Here is a 21679-nt window from a genome sequence, read left to right on the forward strand (position 1 = left end):
GGTGAAGAAGAAGAGAACACAAGACACTGGATCTTCTTGAGCAATTAGCTGCTCCATAAAAAGTTCATGAAAGCCATCCCTTCAGTCTCCTGGCAGAGAGAACTTGGGCACCAGATAGACGTCCTAGATGTTGATTGGATTGAATATTTGCTGAGAGCAACTAAAATGGATCATGGGAATAGAATGAGAAAACTTTTAGCATGGCAACTGCGTAAGCAAACAAATGAGCTGTGGGTGAGTAAACTAGCAACTCCTCAGGGTGGTTGTAACACTGCTAATGGAGATATTGACCGAGATTTCAGAATTTTCGATCAGAAACTCTATAGTTCAGATCTTACTTGCCCTGTTGAAGAAATCAGGAGTTTTGTACAACAATTGGACCTCCCCAAAGCATCTTAGTTAGATTTTTGGACATTAAATGACCCTATTAGTGTACGTGAGATTGAATGTGTTATCCATGAATTACCAAAGGTCAAGTCTCCAGGGGAAGATGGGCTCCCTAATGAGTATTACAAACTTTTGGGCCCAGAGATTTCTTAATTTCTTATAAAGATCTTTAACGATACCAAAGATGGTGTCTCTTTACTACCTTCTATGTATAAGACCAGTGTGGTGGTGCTCCTTAAACCAGGGAAAGACTCTGCACTATGTTCCAGTTATAGGTCTATAGCCCATTATATATTCTGAGATGAAGATCTTTGCAAAGGTCCTGGCGAATAGGCAAGAGGTGATTCTTCTAAAACTAATCCATTGGGATCAGACAGGGTTTAAACAGGGTAGGCAACTGGGGGACAATGTTCAGATGGCCTTGAATCTGATAGACATCATTCAGCTTGGACAGGAGAGGGCTTTATGTGTGGCTATAGATGCAGAAAAGCTTTTGACCGGGTGGAATGGCGTTATATATTTGAGGTTATGAATCAACTGGGTCTGGGTGGTTCCTTTGGAGAATGGGTTAAGGCCTTGTATGTAGAGCCCTGGAGCACATTAACGGTTAAGTTTACTAAATTGGATGGATTTAAGCTTTCCAGAGGCATGAGACGGGGTGCCCTATGCCTCGTTACTGTTTACCATTGTTATTGAGCCTTTATCCAAGAGGATTAGAGAGTGTAGGGATTAAGCCAATCGTGGTGTGGGCAACAGTGTAAGATCTTAAGCTATGCAGACAACCCATTAATATTTATAGCTGATTCTATTAACTCTTTACCACATTTACTGGATGTATTATCCTATTTTGGTAGGATGTCCGGCTTTAAAGTGAACATTGACAAGACAGAGCTAGTAATTTTTAATATAGTCTCTTCTGAGTTTTGTTTTGTTTTTTTTTTCCGTTTAAAGTGATAGCTCATGGGTCGAGGTATTTAGGTATCTACATTTCACACAAGGTAACTGATCTGTACAAATTAAACTATGACCGCCTTACTAAGCAAATTCAAAGTGATTTGGACAGTTGGAAGGTTTTCATGCTGACATGGTATGGGAGGGTAGCTGCGATTTAAACAATGATCCTACCTAAGTTCTTATTTCTTTTTGCCCAACTCCCCATTTATATCAATACGAAACAATTTAGACAAGGATTTTGTGTGGCTGGGTAGGAAACCAAAGATCAGATAGCAAAGGCTCAGACAGGGTAAAGATAGAGGTGGGCTGGGATTGCCTAATCATCGGCAATACTGTCAAGCCTCAGTCTTGAGAGCAGTTCAAGAGCACTGTGAAAAACAACCTACAATTTATTAGGTGCGGATAGAAAAAGTGTGTTTGTCCTCATTTTCCTTCTTTGAGTTTAGCGGGCAGTTGGACTCTACTCGTAGTTACATATTTCTGAGCCCACTTCTTAAAGTGTGGGACGAGGTGCCGCCTGCATTGTCTGTAACAGATCTCCTCCATCCCTATAGTTTGCTTAAAGATTACCATCACTGCTCCACAGGGTGTTTTGCCTTTTTATTGAGAAAGCTGGAGGGCATCGGATTCACTAGGAGTGTGGACTTGTTTTTTTCAGGGGACATTGCTATCTCAGGAACAGCTGCAGGACCTTCTTGATTGGAGGATTCCTTTTTATCAGTTCTTTCAGAGGAGAGACTTTTTATTGGGTGTGGATGCTCAGCATAATTTATTTATTTATTTATAGCATTTATATTCCACACTTTCCCACCCATGGGCAGGCTCAATGTGGCTTACATTAGTGTAAAAAGGCTGACATCAATCTAGTAACGAACAATCAGATACATTAAGGGTGAAGTAGTTGGTGAGTAATGACAGAGGGTAAGAAAAGAGAAAGGTGCAGAAGAATTCAATACAGCTGCATAACAGTAACAGTTCAGGAGTCACTAATGCAATGCGGGATTGTAGCGTAAGCTTTTCTAAATAAGGTGGTCTTCAGTGATATTCTGAAAGCCGGTTCGGAAGTAGTTTTAACTGATTTGGGTAAACCATTCCACAATCGTGCGCTGACATAGGGAAAGGTAGATGCGTAGCTGGTTTTATACTTGAGGCCATTAAATGTGGGGTAGTGGAGATGTAAGTAAGAACGAGAAGATTTGTAAGAATTCCTAGGTGGTAAGGTGATAAGATTATCCATATAATAAGCTGGAGCTTCGCCATAGAGGATTTTATGCACCAGGGTGCAAATTTTAAATGTTATACGATCCTTGACAGGTAGCCAGTGCAGTTTTTCACATAATGGTCTGGAACTGACTAACTTCGATTTACCATAGATCAATCTTGCAGCTGTATTTTGGACAGTTTGTAATTTTTTGAGAAGCATTTCTGTGCACCCTGCATAGATTCCATTGCAGTAATCAAGATGACTTAAAACTAGCGACCGCACTAAATTGCAAAATACTTCTCTAGGGAAATAAGGTTTTATACATTTTAATTTCCAAAGAGTGAAGAATACCTTTTTGACGTAGCGTTTGTTTGTTCCACCAGTGTTAGATTTCTATCAAGTATTGCTCCTAGGACAAGCTCAGGAGCAATTAAGGTGGAGGGATTGAACTTGTTATAGAGTGAGGTGAGTAGAAGGCAATGAGTTTCTCTGTGTTGTTTCAATTTAAAGGAGTTCGCCCAAGCACACACGGTGTGTAATCCAAGTCTGATGTTGTCAACTATTTCGGTTAACTCGTTTCTAAAAGGAATATAGATTGTGATGTCATCCGCGTAGATGAATGGATTGAGACCAAGTTTGGAAAGAGCTACGGCCAGTGGAATTAGCATTATGTTGAATAGTGTTGGGGAAAGATGCAAGCCCTGTGGCACACCACAGTCGGCTGTCCAAGAAGGTGACAAACTTGCTTTGGAGTTGACTTGGTAGGATCTGGAGGTTAAAAAACCTTTTAACCATTTTGGTACATTGCCGCTGCATAGAGCTCCCACTTCATTGGATACAGTATTATTCAAGCCCCCACAAAGGTCGTTTGCTCTCAAAGCTCTATTCGAAATTATGCCCTCTATACTTATTAGCCCCAGCGGCAGTAGTTGGGGCTTGGGAATATTGGTTTGGAGACCTTTGGGGTGAGGACACCTGAGCCCTGATATATTTATATGTGCACAAGTGTGCTTTTATTACCGATAACAGTCAAAGTTCAGTACCAGCTGGTGCATACAATCTATTGGACCCCTTTAAGGATGAAAAAGCAGGGGATGGTTCTCATGGGCTTTGTTGGAGGAGCTGAGGAATGAAAGGAACCTTTGAATACATGGGATGGCTGTCCCCTAAGCTGCGCAGCTACTAGATGGGGGTTTGAGGTCAGGTATACAAGGGGACTGTGGAAAATTGGTCAGCGCTTTATAAATGTTAAATAATAGTAGTAGTAGTAAATGATAACAAGGTGTGTGTGTTAGGGTTGTTTCCAGGTGGGATCATTCTGAGGGTCCTCCTAATGGAATGGTTCAACAATTGCTCTTGGCAACAAAAAGGAGACTAGCAAGGGCATGGAAAAGTGTAAAGGTTTCCTCACTGCTCCTTTGGTATGATATTATCCTAGAATTTAGAATGTATGATAAACTTACTAAGGTTGTACGCGGGGTGAGGAGCCAACAAGCCCACATCTGGAATGGTTACTGGGTTGGGTTGTGGTTTGTTCACTCGAGCTCTAGTATTCTAGTATTGAATGAGAACAGAGATAAGAGTTTCATGTAGTGGATTCTCCAGCTGTACTTCATAGATTGGGACTTCATATTGTGTTTGAAAGGGGAGGGGGTGGGGAGACATAGCAATAGGCAGATGTAAGAAAGACTAGCCGGGTCTTGGAAGACTGTATGATGCAGATTTAGACTCTTTATTGTTGTTCTGTGGGTGTTTTTCAGGAGGAGGGAGTGTGGGCAGTTTTATATGTGTGCTGGATTGGAATGTTTGGTTGCATTTCAGAAATACTTCTGTGTTACTTGAGGTTATGCCTGTTTAGTTGGCATGGGCCACTCTTCTCCATTTAGAGTTGCTTTGGGGGTCTTTGTATTAAATACTGGTTGGAATGTTGTTTTTTGTGATATGTATATTCTGTGCTGTTTATACTTCTCAATAAAAACTTGAATGTAAAAAAAACCCAACAAAACATTTTGGTAACCCTATCAGCAAATTGTTGCAATAATCAAAATGGTGAATAACAGTGTTTTGCACAACTAGAGTTAGAGCTATTCAGAAAATCCTTTAACCGCCTAATGAGTTTTAAAGCAAAAACAAGACCTATAATTTTTTGGATTTAATGTTTCATGGTAAGAGCAGAATCTAAAATGACACCAGTTTTACCAACAATTAGGATAGTGGCATTGCCATTTATAAAGGTTGTAGGAATATTAATAGAAGGATATCCTGACAAAATCAAAATCTACATTTTAGACACATTAAACGAGGTGATTTGGTGTCGTCCATTGGGTTATTGTTCGTAAACAAAGATGCAACAGTTTAAAGACTTCTTCCACCTACTGGTTGATACTCAACAAAAATTGGATGTCATCTCCATAAATTCTAAATTAGAGGTTCAGACAGTTAATCTACATAAAGGGAAATGGGACTTGATGTACCGCCTTTCTGTGGTTTTTGCAGCTACATTCAAAGCGGTTTACATAGTATATTTAGGTACTTATTTGTACCAGGGGCAGTGGAGGGTTAAGTGACTTGCCCAGAGTCACAAGGAGCTGCAGTGGGAAGCAGAAAGATGTTAAAAGCATAGCTGATAAAAAGAATCCTTGTGGGACCCTAGATGGTATGTCAGTGTTTACAGATCTCTTGAAATCTTTTACTATGCAGAATTTCCTACCTGCCAAAAATGATGAAAACCAAATGAGAACTGAGCCACTCAAGCCAATAGACTGTAATAGATTGAGAAAATTATATGATCTAAGGTGTCAAAAGCAACTGAAAATTTTAAAGTAATTATGAAAAAAACATTTTCTCTTATCAAAACCTGCCGTGACTGTCTAGTCTAGAAATGAAACATGTTTCTGTATCATACTGTGCCCTGAAGCCAAATTGATTAGCATTCAAAATATTATATAGTTCCTAATTTTATAAGCATCCTAAATATTGTTTAGTTCCAAAAATTACTTGTTCTCCAAGACAAGCCTGATTTTAGCCCATTGCATCAGAAATTAGGAAAGCTGGCAAACTGGGCAACATTATAATGGGTGATTTCAATTACCCCAATATTGACTACATGAATGCTACATCAGGGAGTGCTATGAAGGTAAAATTCTTAGATGTAATAGATGGCTGCTGCTTTGAGTAACTGGTCCAAGAACCGACAAGAAGGGAAGCTATTTTAGATCTAGTTATTAGTGGAGTGCAGGGCGTGGTATGAGTGGTAAAGGTATTGGATCCACTGAAAACAGTGATCATAACATTTGAATTAATATCTGGCGTGAAGTCACTAAAGAAATCTACTGTAGCCGCATTCAATTTTTGAAAGGGTGACTATGACAAAATGAGAAAAATGGTTAAAAATAAGCTGAAAGTGTCGGCCTCAAAGTTTAGGACTTCAAATCAGGCATGGATGTTGTTTAAAAATACCATCATGGAAGCCCAGACCAGATCCATTCCACATATTAACAAAAGTGGAAAGAAGAGCAAATGACAGCCATCATGGTTAAAAGGTGAAGTGAAAGAGGCTATTGGAGCCAAAGGAGCATCCTTCAAAGAATGGAAAAAGGACCCGAATGAAGAAAATAAGAAGCAACGTAAGCAGTGTCAAGCTAGATGCAAAGCACTGATAAAGAAGGCTAAAATAGAATATGAAGAAAAACTTGCTGTGGAGACAAAAATTCATAGTAACACCTTTTTCAGGTATATCAGAAGGGGCATTCAGGGAGGACAAGGTTATAGCGGAGAGATTGAATTCTTTGGTTTGGTCTTTATGGAAGAAGATGTAAGGGATCTACCAGTACCGGAAATGATTTTCATGGATGATAATGCAGAGGAATTGAAAGAAATCTTGTGAACCTGGAAAACGTACTGAGCCAAATCGACAAATTAAATAGATATAAATCACCTGGACCGGATGGCATACATCCCAGGGTATTGAAAGAACTGAAACATGAAATTGCTGATCTGCTGTTAGTGATCTGTAACCTGTTGTTAGAATTAGCCATAGTACCTGAACATTGGAGGGTGGCAAATTTAGCGTCAATTTTAAAAAGGGTTCCAGAGGTGCTCTGGTTAATTACAGACCAGTATTTCTGACTTCAGTGCCGGGGAAAATAGTGGAAACTGTTACAAAGAATCAAATTACAGACCACATAGACAAACATGGTTTAATGGGACAGAGTCAGCATGGGTTCTGCCAAGGGAAGTCTTGCCTCACCAATTTGCTTAATTTCTTTGAAGGTGTGAATAAAATGTGGATAAAGTATCTAGATTTTCAGAAAGCTTTAGACAAAGTTCCTGATGAGAGAGTCTTCAGAAAACTAAAAAGTCATGGGACAGGAGGCATTGTCCTTATGTGGATTAGGAATTGCTTATTGGACAGAAAACAGAGGGTAGGATTAAATGGCCATTTTTCTCAGTGGAAGAGGGTGAATGATGGAGTGCCACAAAGATCTGTACTGGGACTAGTGTATTTAACATATTTTTAAATGATCTGGAAGACGGAACGATGAGTGAGGTGATTACATTGGCAGATGAGACAAAACTACTCAAAGTTGTCAAAACACTTGTGGATTCTGAAAAATTGCAGGAAGACCTTAGGAAACTGGAAGACTGGGCATCCAAATGGCAGATAAAATTTAATGTGGATAAATGCAAAGTGATGCACATTGGGAAGAATAATCCAAATCTTAGTTATCTGATGCTAGGGTCCACCTCAAGAAAAAGATCTAGGTGTCATTGTAGACAATACACTGAAATCTTCTGCCCAGTGTTCGGTAGCAGCCAAAAGAGCAAGCAGGATGCTTGGAATTATTAGGAGAGGGATGCAAAATAAGATCCAAAATATTATAATGCCTCTGTATCACTCCATGGTGCAACCTCACCTTCAGTATTGTGTTCAATTCTGGTCGCTATATCTTAAGATATAGCAGAATTAGAAAAGGTTCAAAGAAGAGTGACCAAAATGATAAAGGGGATGGAACTCCTCTCATATGAGGAAAGGCTTGGAAAAGAGATGGTTGAAGGAGGATATGATTGTGGTGTATAAAATTCTGAGTGTTGTAGAATGTGTAGAAGTGAATCAATTTTTCACTTTCAAAAAGTACAAAGACCAGGTCTATTTTTCAGCGCACTGCAAAAAAGGCCTTTTGGTTTTTTTGCCGAAAATGGACATGCCGCAAAATAAAAAATCAGCACTTGTCCATTTTGGGCCTGAGACCTTTCCGCCACCCATTGACTTAGCAGTAAGGTCTCGCGCGTTAACCGGGTGGTAATCGTCAGCGCATGTACACTGCCGATTATTAGCGCCACGTGTTAGAAAATTTTTAAATATTTTCTGCTGTGCATATCGGACATGCGTAAAAAATAGAATTACCGCCCGGTGACGCCTATGTCCCTTATTAAAAGGGCCCCTCAATGAAATTACATGGAAATACTTTTAAAACAAATAGGAGGAAGTATTTTTTTCACTCAAAGAATAGTTAAGCTCTGGAACTCGCTACCGGAAGATGTTGTAATAGCAGTTAGCGTATCTGAGTTTTAAAAAAGGTTTGGACAAGTTCCTGGAGGGAACCAATTAATTTTCGCAAATCTCTGAAGACACATCTCTTCAACAAAGCCTACAAAGAGAACCCTTAATTACACAAGACTATCACACTAACCCACCTATCAAAATCAACTTCTTACAGTACACTAACCTATCTAACACCTTCTTCTCCACGTCCTCACCCAACTTCTTCTGCTTATTACTGATTGTATCTAAGATCCTGTCATGACTATGTCATAACAAAACTCTGTAAGCCACATTGAGCCTGCAAATAGGTGGGAAAATGTGGAGTACAAATGCAATAAATAAATAAATAAAGTCCATAGTCTGAGATGGACATGGGGGAAGCCACTGCTTGCCCTGGGATTGGTAGCATGGAATGTTGCTAGTAATTGGGTTTCTTCCAGGTACTTGTGACCTGGATTGGCCACTGTTGGAAGCAGGATATTGGGCTACATGGACCATTGATCTGACCCAGTATGGCTGCTGTTATGTTTTTATGTTTATCATTCTAAAGTCTCTTAAAAACTGCAGCAAAACAGAATTACAAGTCAGTAGATTTAATGGTGTCAAATCAGGATGGGATTAATGTGTACCTAATGATACTGAACTGTCTGGTAGCAATAGCTTAGTAAACCATTTCAACATAACTGAAGGAGTTTGTATGTTGAAGTGTTAAGAATTTTTCAAGTGTTGGCATAAATGATAAGTAAAAATAGTGATAAGTTGTTTAAGTTAAAAAAAAAAAAAAAAGAGGAACTCATTTTATGGGGAGAAAAGTATTAAACAGTCTACACATAGATCAAGTGGCTTAGATCTCCATTAGCTAAAGATAGAGAACAGTGTGTACAGATGGCTTGTTCTGTTTGAATGTTTTTCTTAAGCACAGAATATATCAAGTAACTTTGAAAAAAAAAACTTTCTTTGAGTCCTGCTGGTTTGTATAAGGTTTTAATGATATGAAAACTCATCTACTGTAAGCTATTTTACTCTTCTAATGTTTGCTTTTTTTGGTAGGTTTTACAGTATCGGACAGCTTCAGCCAGCAGAACCAGTTTCCTGCTGTGCAGCAGTTGCAAGACTCAAGCACTTTGGAATCTCAGGCCCTCTCAACGAGTTACCATCAGCCAAACTTGCTTCAGGTTTCTAGCACAGACACTATTAATGTAGTGAGTATTTTTCAAAAGTGATCTACCTTCATGATTTATGCATTGGGTTCTCACTGCATTCCTAATGTGTATGAGGCCTTGCTTTACTGTAGCATTTTGCTGTCTGCCTTTTGTGTCTGCTCTCTAGAAGGTGATTGTATTGATTGCCAGGATAACAGCGAAATGTACTGGTGAGTGAAATGTCTGATTTTAAAGAACAGGGGAGGAAATGTAAATCATGCATATGCATGAATTTTTCAGTGCCTTTCAACAATAGATGATGCTATTAAAAATGACCTTGATTTTCTAACACTGTGCACATGCTATGAGCAACATACCTGTTAGATGGAGAGTTCCTCTCCCATTATAATGAATGGGAGTATGAAATTTGAAGAATTCAGCAGCAGAATTACATTTTTCAACACACAGGAACCCTCTTTCCACAAGAGGGAGAGTGAGCAAAACTTGAGTAGTTTAGTGAAAGTGGTACGTCTAATTAATTAGAATAGAAACAATTTCTTTAACATACTAGTTTAATCTTTTGAGCTTTCTACTGTACAATCAAATGATTATTCATTGCCTCATAGATAAAAATAGACAACTTAGAATAAATGTTGCATTAATTATACAGAAAATGTTTCTGGACAGTAGGTAAAAATAATCATGTGACATCAGTACAGTAGAAGTCTTGAAATCTGGATGCCAGAAATCCAGATCATCTGAGAATCCAGATCCTTAAACTTTTCATGCCAACCACCTGAGAATCCATACTCCCCTTCCTCCCCCCACATGGTACAGCTTCTCTCCTGGCCCTGTGATCTCTTCTTCTTCTCTCAGTCCCCTCTGTGTCTACGCCTCCTTCCATACCCCTCCCTCATACAATCCAGCGTCTTCCCCCCACCACCACCAGTCCCAGCCCTGCCCACTTGGAAGAGCCCAGTGCATGCTAGAGACAGCCAGTGAGTAAGGCTGCCACTGGTATTGTACTGCGGAGATTTCAGGTTGGAGAGGGAGCAAGCTGGGGGCTGGGAGTGGAAGGGAATCACCAGATCGTGCAGGGAGGAAGGAAGCGGAGACGTAGCCTTTGGGGGGGGGAGGGGGGCTGAGAATCCGGAAAAAAAAATACGGACTGATCCGATCCCCGGGAGTCCGGATTTTTGAACTTCTATTGTATAACACTAATAACTCACCATTGTCAATATATGCTCTTGCTTGATGTTAGAACAATATTATGAACTGTAGTACGTGAACACATTTTCTCTGAGGACAAGCAGACTGTTGTATTCTCAGAGCAGAGTGATGTCATCTGACAGAGCGATGTGTAGACATTGACTAGCGAGATTAACTTAGAACTTTCTAGCAGTATCCCACGTTGCATACGCTGGTGCCTTACACACTAGTGCAGGTTTCTTAGTCTTCGCTTTTCCGCTGATCAGGGAGGACAGATCATCGCGTTCTCCTCTCTGCATATTTTCTCTCTTGTTCACAATGCCTTCCTGTGCAGGTATTTTTTTATCCTTTTTTGAGTATTTTTCATCTCTTTTTTTTATTTTATTTTGTTTCCCTGTAATTTTAGTAGTTTTTTTTTTTTTTTTTTTTTACAGCTCTTAAGGTTTCCTTTGTTTTTTTGCAAGTTGCTAGGCCTGTTTAGGTCAGAACACCACCTCAGTTTGAACATTGCCCCTCTTTACTGTTCACAATTGAGGAATTTAATGTGGCCGCGATTCTTTTCTCGATGTCCCACAAGACCCCCAGTGGCTTCAGAAGGTGCACCCAATGTAATGCGGTGATTTCTGTGATGAACTTGCACACTTGGTGCCTTCAGCCTAAGCATGAGCATAATTCTTTTTCTCTGTTTGAAAATGCAGTTGAGGGCAAAGAGGGCATGGCAGGTCCAACAGGAGAGATATTTTGGCTCCTTGAAAGACCAGGGCATCGACATCAGCATCAGAAGCATCGACTTCAATTGCTGACAAGATTTCAACGTCCACTGGGAGTGCACCGGCATCGAGAAGGTCTTTGCCTCTCTCGACATTGGGTGCTGAGAGTAGGCCCCAGGACTGGTCAGCATCAGACCCGACACCAAGGGCACATACGGGTTTGATGTTGTCCTCGTCTGCTTGAAGGATCACGTTGCTGAGTATTGGGGGAAGCCCAAGAAGCATAAGCATTGGTCCTCATTGATGCATGGTGCCAGGATCTCTAGGACATCAGTATCGCTGGTACCTGGGAAGCACTGGCACTGAGAGGAGCACTCCCGACTCTTTGGCAGTGGTGCAAGTGCGCAAGTCTCCAGGCTGCCAGGTCCCCGCTTCCGGTCTGGCACCAGTGCCTTCTCAGGCTGCCTCTCTCCCAGCTCCACCTCCTTTGCCGATGCCTACCTTCAATGAGCGATTCCGAGCCATGCTTAAGGAGGACCTGACACAGATGCTGCAGCTGCAAAACGCTCAGGCATGGAGGATGCTTGCGCCAGCTGCAAATCAGTTCAGATTCTGAGTCTCCATCCATACTGGTCTATCAACGCTGGCACCTCGAAGGGTGTCAACATCAACACCATACAATACCGCTTTCGATGTCAAGGAAGGAAGCTTCCCTGGAGTCTGAGGGTAGGGCTGTATCTTGGCATTCTTCAGGATATGGACATGGTTCCACTAAGCTGAGGGAGGCACAGACTCAACTCAGCCCAGTCTGTGAACTGTGAGGAGTCTGAATGGGACTCAAAAGAGGACTCTTTTTACTTCTTAGAGGTGGAGTCTTATGGGATACCATCTGATCCCTCCCCACCTCAACAGAGACATAAATCTCCATGTGAGAGTCACTCTTACACCAGTTTTGTCAGAGAGATGGCTTCTGCCATCCCATTTAAGTTAGAAACGGAGGAACAGCCCGGTGCAGAAATGTTAACTGTCTGGACTATGAGTCTCTTCCAAATCAGGTACCATTGCACCCTATCCTTAAAGATGCACTGGCGAACAACTGGGAATCTCCCCTTTCAGTGCAGGTCGTACCTAAGAAGGTGAATATGCAGTATTGTATCCAGAAGGCTCCCAGATTTGAGCGGACCCAGCTGCCTCACCACTCTCTGGTGGTTGAATTCACCTTCAAGCAATCCAGGAGCTCCAGGATTCATGCCTTAGCGTCCCCGGGTAGAGAGCTTAGACACCAGATTCATTTTGTTGGAAAGCTTTTAAGGCCTTGATGCTCATTGCCCACATCCAATCCTACTAACTGTACATGAGCCTTTACCTGAAGTCTTTGGTCCGCAGTTTACTAAGTCTTACAGATTCTCTTCCACAGGCTGCAGAGCTTCGCCAGTTGGCCAGTAAGCAGCTAGAGTGTAGAAGCTATCTGGCTAGGGGCACGTACAACTCTTTTGATACAGCATTCAAATTCTCTGCCATGGGTGTGCGGATGCACAGACTCTAATGGCTGTGCATCTCTGACCTAGAATCAGCATTTCAGGAGAGGTTGGTGGACGTTCCATACTGAGCTGAGAACATGTTTGGAGATAAGGTACAAGAGGTATGTTTCTTAAGAAAAATACAGATACCATCCAAACCCTGTGTCGTCAACCTCCAGCTCCTCTTCTAGGAGGTTTTCGAGTGGGCCTAGATGGTGACCCTACTACTCTGAGGTATAGGTTTGTACCACCACCTTGCTGTGCCCAGAATTCCCAGGCCCATCGTTCTCAGCCTTGCGTTGCCAGTCCTACCATCAAAAGCCCCTGCTGGCTCCCCAGTTGAAACAAGGGATGAGCTTTTGGCTGGCTCCAGAAGAGGATAGCCATTCTCAAAGTAATAGTTCCGGATGGCTTACCAGTAGGTGGAGGCTGAATTTTTAACAACACAGGTGGCCCCTTGTAACCTCCTACTGGTGGGTTCTTCAAATAGTCTTTGTTGGTTGCGCTCTGCATTGGCATCAGAGACCACCAAATTGCCCACCAAGAGGATTGTACGTCACTCTCAGCACAAGCAGATACTTGTAAAATAAATTTCTGCCCTTCTATAGGCCAGTACAGTCAAAGTCGTAAAACCAGGGGAAGAAGGGAAGGGATTCTATTCCAGATACTTCCTTGTGCCCAAGAAGATGGGGGAGGGGGGATTTCATCCCTTCCTAAACCTAAGAGCACTGAATAAATTCCTGATCAAGAAAAGTTCTGGATTATTTCCATGGGCACCCTTCTCCCCATGATTCAGGAAAATGATTATCTTTGCTGTCTGGACTTAAAGGATATCTGTACCTAAATTATGATATTTTCCAGTCACAGGAAGTTTCTCAGATTCCAGGTAGGAAAACACCATTACCAGTACCTTGTTCTGCCATTTGGCCTTACGTCAGCTCCTAGGGCATTCACCAAGTGTCTAACGGTAGTTGTGATGTAGTTGCACATACTAGGAGAATATGTTTCCCTATCTGGACTATTGGCAGGTCAAGAGCACATTGCAGGAGGGGGCATCAGAGTCAATGCACCTAACTATTCAAGTGTTGGAGCTACTAGAGTTCATACAACACAACAATCTCTCTGAAATAGTGGCAAATAGTACTTTCACAAGACTGTGGTTCTGTGTAGTGCATAAAGGTTTAAATAAGAAAAAGGGGAAAAGGCCTCTGAAACAAGCCCAACCACCAACCCAAATAATTGTTTTCAAAAACAAGGGTTGAAGAAAGTCAATGGGCTATTTATCATCACTGACACTGGGGGATCCCACTGCAGGAAGGTTGAACATGTCTTAAATTACTGGTCTCCCATGCCTTGAGACAGCTATCCACAGTGAAACTCTGTCCAAAGTCGGTGTGACGGACCGACCACTTACACGTTGTTCACTGCACTTAAAGTATAAGTTAAGTAGTTGAAGTCAGTTCTGTGAAGTTTAGCATTTTCTATTCAAAGAAATAAGGGTTTTTTTGTGCCAGTGATGATAAATAGCCCATTGATTTTCTTCAACCCTTGTTTTTGAAAACAATTATTTGGGTTGGTGGTTGGGCTTGTTTCAGAGGGTTTTTCCCTTTCTTCTTATTTAAAACTTTATGCACTTCACAAAACCATAGTCTTGTGAAAGTACTATTTGCCACTATTTCAAAGAGATTGTTGTATTGTATAGTATTAGTACTCTCTATTCCTTGTTGTAACAGGATCTACTAGAGTTCGTCATAAACTACCCCACCTTCTCCTAGTTCAGTGATTGGAGTACATAGGAGCCCTGCTCTCTATATTGCAAGCTCGGGCTTTTCTTCCACAAGCAAGAGCACAACCCTCGTATCACAAGTCTGAAGCAATAAGCCGGTCACAGTTCGGCAAATATTGAGATTGATGGGCCATATGGCCTCAACAATGTATGTCACTCCCATGGCACAGCTCCATTTGAGGGAATCTAGCAGTTTTAATCCAGATTCCTCCAGAGTTGACTCATGCCCTTTTCTACCATTCCAAATTCCACCTCCTGAGAAGGTGCTAACAGATGCATCTAACCTGGGATGGGGAGCTTATGTGGATGGTCTTCATACCCAGGGAACATGGCCTGTGTAGGAAACAGATCTCCATATCAATCTCCTTGACTTGAGGATCATTTGAAATGCTCTAAGGGATTTCAGAGATTGGCTACAGAACCAAATTATTCTCATTCAAATGAATAACCAGGTAGCAGCATTCTATATAAATGAGCAGGGTGTATGTGATCCTACCCCTTGTGTCAGGAAGAAGTGGTAGTGGGCTCTCCTTCACAGAATGGTATTCCAAGTCATATGTGCTGATGACGCAAACTTATTCAAAGCTGGCAATGGGTTCAAATTTTTCAGGATGAGCTGATCCAGACTGGGTTTACTCACTTGCATTCATGAACTTCATTCATTTTCTTAGAAAAAGCAGAACTACCAGATAGTCCATGCATGGAGTTAAAACCAGAACTGTATTAACCTGTTTTAAATATCTGGATCCAGGTGGTGAGGTGTTCTGCATGTGTGAAGGATATGAGGTATTTTACTAGAACTTAGTTTTTGTGTAGGAATCTTTAGCAGTCTGACCTGTATTTTTCCCTAGTAGGAGGCATATTGGTGTTCTAGGGAATGGTGTGTAACAGGATTTTTGGTATTTGAGTTAGTGCTGTTTTGATATGGCAGGTTTGCTATATAGGTTTGGAATATATCCTTTTGTTGGGTTTGTAGTGATGGAGAGTTTGTCAGTGAGGTGACTCCAGAAGTTATTATTTCATTTATTAAAATTAGCAGATACTAAACCTCAAAGCAGCTTATAATTGACAGAGCATCAATACATTTCTTTATCTTTCCCGACACATGTTAACCATTACACCCAAAGCACACCACCACCCAGTCAAACTCCTAACTCTTCAGGTATCGTTAAAAACTTTTCTTTAAAAAAAAAAAACCAGGTTTTGATCTATATCTGCCAGTAGCCTACTTTCCTGCACTAACAAGTTCTATAAAAATGGAACTGCTGCTGAGAAAGCTTGTGTACAAGTCAGCTGTAGACTCCCCTCTTTCGCACTCAGAATCACCAGTCTTCTATCTTCTAAAGAGTGGCGAGCCTATAATGGCACAGGTAGCTTAAGAAATTCTTGTAAGGTGGGATGGGGGGGGGGGGGGGGGGGAGGAGTGGTTCTGCCATGACAGCACCTTAAAAGTCCAAATCTGCACTTTAAACTGACACATCTTACTTGATTAGGAAACCAGTAAGCCAATGGAAGGAGCTCAGCATAGGGGTGCCATGATCCTGAGACTATGCCCACCCATCTGTAGTGCAACCATGTTTTGGACCAGCTGCATGTTCCATATTTCCTGCTGTGCTTAACCCCAAGTAGACACTATTGTGCTATTCCAGCATATGAAGGTACAGTTGTTTATGCCAGAGCTGTTGCTAGTAGGTAAGTTGTAATAGGGTGTGAGAGATGGGGGAAGCAGACATGTTTGAAGGTTCACATAGAACATGTAATATCCCTGCATCAGCCTTATCTTCATTTTTATAAGAAAGCCAAGGCCCATGTTTTGTGTTAGCCTTTCACAGCTAGTCTTCTCTCAGTTTCTGCACTGCACCTCTTGCAAGATCACTCCTTTGCTATTCCTTTCAAGAAAATTTGTCTTTGTCTTGTCCAGTGTTTTTGTTACTTGTCCTGTTCTTTTGTTAGTTACAATGTATTCATGTTTGAATGCTGTAATCTGCTGAGCATTTTACTATTGGATCAGCAGAATATAAATGATGTTAAAATAAATAAATACATGCAAACTTTTTTGATCATGCAACAATATTTGTAATTTGTGCTTCAGGAACTGAACTGAAACCTTTTTCATTTTTAGTCTGCTCGTCTGATACCAGAAGACACTCAGGAAGAGCTAGAACTGCAGGCCCAGCGTCCCCAGTATCTTGAAAATAATGAAGATCAAACTAGACGTGCTTACAGGTTAGTAACACATTGTCCTCAATATTTTCCAGTGCTCTTGTAATTTAATTATACTCTGAGTGGTTTTAGGTAAATGCTGTAAAAATCAATATAAATGGATCTTTGAGTACAAGAAAAGTAAAAAGTATTAACAAGAAAGAACTAACTTAAATGAGTAGACTAAGTAATGCAATGATATCTGTACATGTTACTGTAACTTATATTTTTCCGAGTGCAAGCAGGCCTTTATATTCTCACAGCTGGGTGACATCATCCGAAGGAGCCTGGTGCAAATGCTGACTAGCGAGACAGAGAACTTTCTAGTAGCATGCCTCTGCACATGTACTGGTGCCTTCCCACTCATGAGCATGGGTCCCTCAGTCTTCGTTTTTCCACGGAGCAGGGAGGACAAGTCATCGTGTTCTCGTCAAAGTGCGTGTTTTTCATTCACAATGCTTTCTCGTGCCGGTATTTTTCTTCTGTTTTTAAAGATTTTTCATTTTTGCCTTATTTTACTTTGTTTCCCTTTAATTTTCTTAGTTTTTTCCACACTTAGTTTCCTTTCATTTTCACGCGTGGCCAAGCCATTTTAGGCTGGAGCACCGACCTCAGTTTGAATGCTGACCCTTTTTCGGCTCACAGTTGAGGAGTTGGCCACGATTCTTCTAGCAATGTTCCAGAAGACCCCCAGTGGCTTCAAGAGGTGTGCCCAACATAATCAGATGATTTCTGTGACATACTCACACTTTTGGTGCATCAGGCCTGACCATGAACCTAACTCTTGTTCTCTCTGTTTAAAAGTACATTTGAGGACACAGAAGGCGTGGCAGGTCCAACAGGAGAGACTTTTTGGCTCCTCAAAGGCCGTTACATCATCATTAGCACTGGAAGCATCAAACTCGATGGCTGCCACTGAGAGTGCACCGGCATCGGGAAGGTCTCCACCTCTCGCAGTTGCAAACCTCTCAGACATCAAGGGTGCTTGCACCTTCTTCAGATCAGCCCCAGATCGTCCTGAGGCTCAACCCATACTTGTGCAGAGATCCTCAACACTGGCACCTCGAAGGGTGTCAATATTGACATACAGTACCGCTCTCAATGTCAGGTAAGGAAACTTTCTTGGAGTTGAAGGGTAGGGCTGAACCTTGCTGCTCTTCGAAGCATGGACATGGTTTCACTGAGCCAAGGTACACACAGACTCATTCAGCCCAATCTGAGTACAGTGAAGAGTCTGAGTTGTACCACTCATGGGACTCACAGGAAGACCCACACTACTTCTCCTAGGAGAAGTTTTATGGGATACCCTCTGATCTCTCGTCTCCTCAAAAGAGACATAACTCTCCGCCTGAGGGTTTCTCTTTCACTGGTTTTGTTAGAGTGATGGCTTCTGCCATCCCCTTTAACTTAGAGATGAAGGAAGATCCTAGAGCAGAAGATGGGGGGATATTCTCCTATCTTAGATTTAAGCTCTCTGATCAAATTCCTGGACAAAAAGAAGTTCAAGATGATTTCCCTGTGCACCCTTCTCCCCATGATTCAGGAAAATGCTTGGCTATTCCATCTGGACGTGAAGGATGCATATATGCACATTTCGATACTTCCCAGTCACCGGAGGTTTCTCAGATTCTCCAAGGAGAAGCAGGCAATGTGGGTGACATCATCCACGTTACCCGGTGTGGAGCACTTTTAATTCATACTTTACTTTAAAAGCATTCTGTAACTCACCCACTGCGCATACACGAGTTCCTTCCTCCCCATCACAAGAGTGTGAGACCAGTAGTCTCTCCATCTGCCATGAAGAGAGAATGCACTGTCTCACGACTGCTCATAGCATCTGGTGAGTGAGTCTGATTTTTTTGAGCTTGTTGGTGCCTTCCTTGCCATTTCTTTTCCCCCGGTTTTGTTGTTTTTCCTTCAGGAATTAGTTTCTCCCTTACTGTATTGTTTTAGTTAGGTTTTTCCTTACGCTTTAGATTTTCTTGTTTTTGTGCGCTCTGTAGGCCCCCTTAGGCCTAAACTCCATTGGGAATTTTTCCCTGTATTTTTTTCTGGTGCTTAGCCTCTTTTTCAGTCACCATTGAGTCATTTGATTAGACCACAGCTGTTTTTCATTTCATGTCATCGAAGGTTCCCAGTGGTTTCAAGCACTGTGACCGGTGCAATCGGACCATCTCTGGCAAAGACACCCATTCTTGGTGTCTTCAGTATCTGGGGCCAGAACATTCCCTTGCCAGCTGTATTCTTTGCCTGTGTATGCAGAAAACAACCTGTGTGTCCATAGAGGCTCAAAGAGAGAGAGGTTTTGGAGCCGTTTGAATTGTTGGCATTGGTATTGACTTCAGCATCAGTGCTTGCACCAGCATCGGGTGCATCAGTCTCCATGGAAACTGCCTGCTTTGACAGATTATAGGATTTGTAAAGCTTTGGGTGGATTTTTGGAAACATTGGGTCTTTATGATGTGTGGAGATTTGGGTGTCCTAATGTTAAGGATTACACCTTTTATTCGCATGCCCATCTCTCGCATTCTCAGTTGGACTATGTCTTTTTGGACAAGACTTTGTCTGATGCTGGTTGCAATTCTTTTATAGGTCATACTACAATTTCTGACTATGCTCCAGTGTGGGCTATTATACCATCTTTGAGTGAAGAGGTCAGAGATAGATGGTCGTTTAATAATACTTTGTTGCAAAACCCAGAGATAGTTAAGAACTTTGTTATTGTTTTAAAGGAGTATTTTGATATCAATATGGAGTCAGGACCATCTTTGGAAATGGTATGGGATGCCTTTAAGGCAGTATCTAGGGGATATTTTATCCAGCAGGCGAGTCATCGCACCAAGGCGCATCGGGCGCGTTTGGCTGATTGTATGCAGCGTTTGGCTACACTAGAAGATAGATTTAAGGCCTCTGGGTTGGTGTCTGATTACCGAAAGCTTCAAGCGGTGAGGTTGGAATTGGTGTCTTTACATGATGATAGTTTGTAATTTCTTAATGCTCGCCTGAGTTATCGGCTTCTCAGAGGGAAGTGTTGGAGGCTCCGGTATCGGTGGGAGAAGTGTTGCAGGTTATTAAGGATTTGCCCACAGGAAAGGCGCCTGGTTTGGATGGCTTCACAAATGAGTTTTATAGGGCTTTTGCTAAGGATTTGGCTCCTTATTTGGCATTGGTAATTAATTTGGTAAGGGGGGGGGGCCTTTGCCTCGTTCTATGATGGAGAGGCTTGGCTGGCTGTTATCCCAAATTCGGATAAGGATAAATCAGAATGTGCTTCTTATAGACCTATATCTATTTTAAACACGGATGTCAAGATTTTGGCGAAGGTGCTGGCTAATCGTTTGGCTGTTATGCTTCCAAGTTTGATCCATCCAGATCAGATGGGATTCGTGGCAAAGAGGCAGGCTATGGACAATATTAGAAGAACACTTGATTTGCTTTATGTCTCTCAGATCACGGATAAAGCGCTTTGTTTGTTGGGTCTAATGCGGAAAAGGCCTTTGACAGGGTGCATTGGGGGTATTTGGATAAGGTTTTGGCTAAATTTGGGGGTAGGTCCATTTTATAGGTCTTGGATTCAGGCGTTTTATACTTCTCCAAAAGCTTGTGTGCGAGTAACTGGAGGGAATTCGGAGCTTTTTACGTTATCTCGAGGAACTCGTCAGGGGTGCCCCTTATCTCCACTTCTTTTTGCAATGGCTATGGAGCCGTTGGCGGAGGCTATTCGGACTAATTTGAATATTTCAGGAGTCTCAGTGGGAGATAAGGTTTTTAAAATAGTGTTGTTTGCTGATGATGTCCTTTTGTCTCTGACTCATCCGTTGGTCTCCTTACCTAATTTATTGAAGGAAATTGAGGCTTACTCGAAGGTTTCTGGTTATAAATTGAATGCTACCAAATCTGTAGGCTTGGCGGTCCAGATTCCACAAAGACTTTTGGAGATCCTTCAGACTTCCTTTAACTTTAACTCCTATCCCTCTGCCTGTCGGCGTACCTCAGGGTTCTGTTCTTGGTCCCCTCCTCTTTTCTATCTACACTTCTTCCCTTGGTTCATTAATCTCATCCCATGGCTTTTCCTACCATCTCTGTGCTGATGACTCCCAAATCTACCTTTCTACCCCTGCTATCTCACCTTGCATCCAAACCAAAGTTTCAGCGTGCTTGTCTGACATTGCTGTCTGGATGTCTCAACGCCACCTGAAATTAAATATGACCAAAACTGAGCTTCTCATTTTCCCCCCCAAACCCACCTCCCCGCTCCCCCCGTTTTCTGTTGATGGCTCTCTCATTCTCCCTGTCTCCTCAGCTCGAAACCTTGGGGTCATCTTTGACTCTTCTCTCTCCTTCTCTGCTCATATCCAGCAGATTGCCAAGACCTGTCATTTCTTTCTTTACAACATCCGTAAAATCCGCCCCTTTCTTTCCGAGCACTCTACCAAAACCCTCATCCACACCCTTGTCACCTCTCGTTTAGACTACTGCAATCTGCTTCTTGATGGCCTCCCACTTAGTCACCTCTCCCCTCTCCAGTCAGTTCAAAACTCTGCTGCCCGTCTCATCTTCCGCCAGGGTCGCTTTACTCATACTACTCCTCTCCTCAAGACCCTTCACTGGCTCCCTATCCGTTTTCGCATCCTGTTCAAACTTCTTCTACTAACCTATAAATGTACTCACTCTGCTGCTCCCCAGTATCTCTCCACACTCGTCCTTCCCTACACCCCTTCCCGTGCACTCCGCTCCATGGATAAATCCTTCTTATCTGTTCCCTTCTCCACTACTGCCAACTCCAGACTTCGCGCCTTCTGTCTCGCTGCACCCTACGCCTGGAATAAACTTCTTGAGCCCCTACATCTTGCCCCATCCTTGGCCACCTTTAAATCTAGACTGAAAGCCCACCTCTTTAACATTGCTTTTGACTCGTAACCACTTGTAACCACTCGCCTCCACCTACCCTCCTCTCTTCCTTCCTGTTCACATTAATTGATTTGATTTGCTTACTTTATTTATTTCTTGTCTATTAGAT

General features: G+C 42.1%; 1 protein-coding gene across 1 annotated transcript in view; it reads left to right on the forward strand.

Moving 5' to 3' along the window:
• Nucleotides 1–21679, forward strand: part of ZNF236 (zinc finger protein 236) — a 502799-nt gene that overhangs the window by 346528 nt on the left and 134592 nt on the right. Inside the window, exons 17-18 of the mRNA XM_030211824.1 lie at nt 9141–9292; nt 16580–16683. Of these exons, the coding sequence (XP_030067684.1) occupies nt 9141–9292; nt 16580–16683 (256 nt within the window). The remainder of the gene's footprint in view (nt 1–9140; nt 9293–16579; nt 16684–21679) is intronic.

This window comes from Microcaecilia unicolor, chromosome 1, assembly GCF_901765095.1.
Source record: "Microcaecilia unicolor chromosome 1, aMicUni1.1, whole genome shotgun sequence".
Classification (NCBI taxonomy): domain Eukaryota; kingdom Metazoa; phylum Chordata; class Amphibia; order Gymnophiona; family Siphonopidae; genus Microcaecilia; species Microcaecilia unicolor.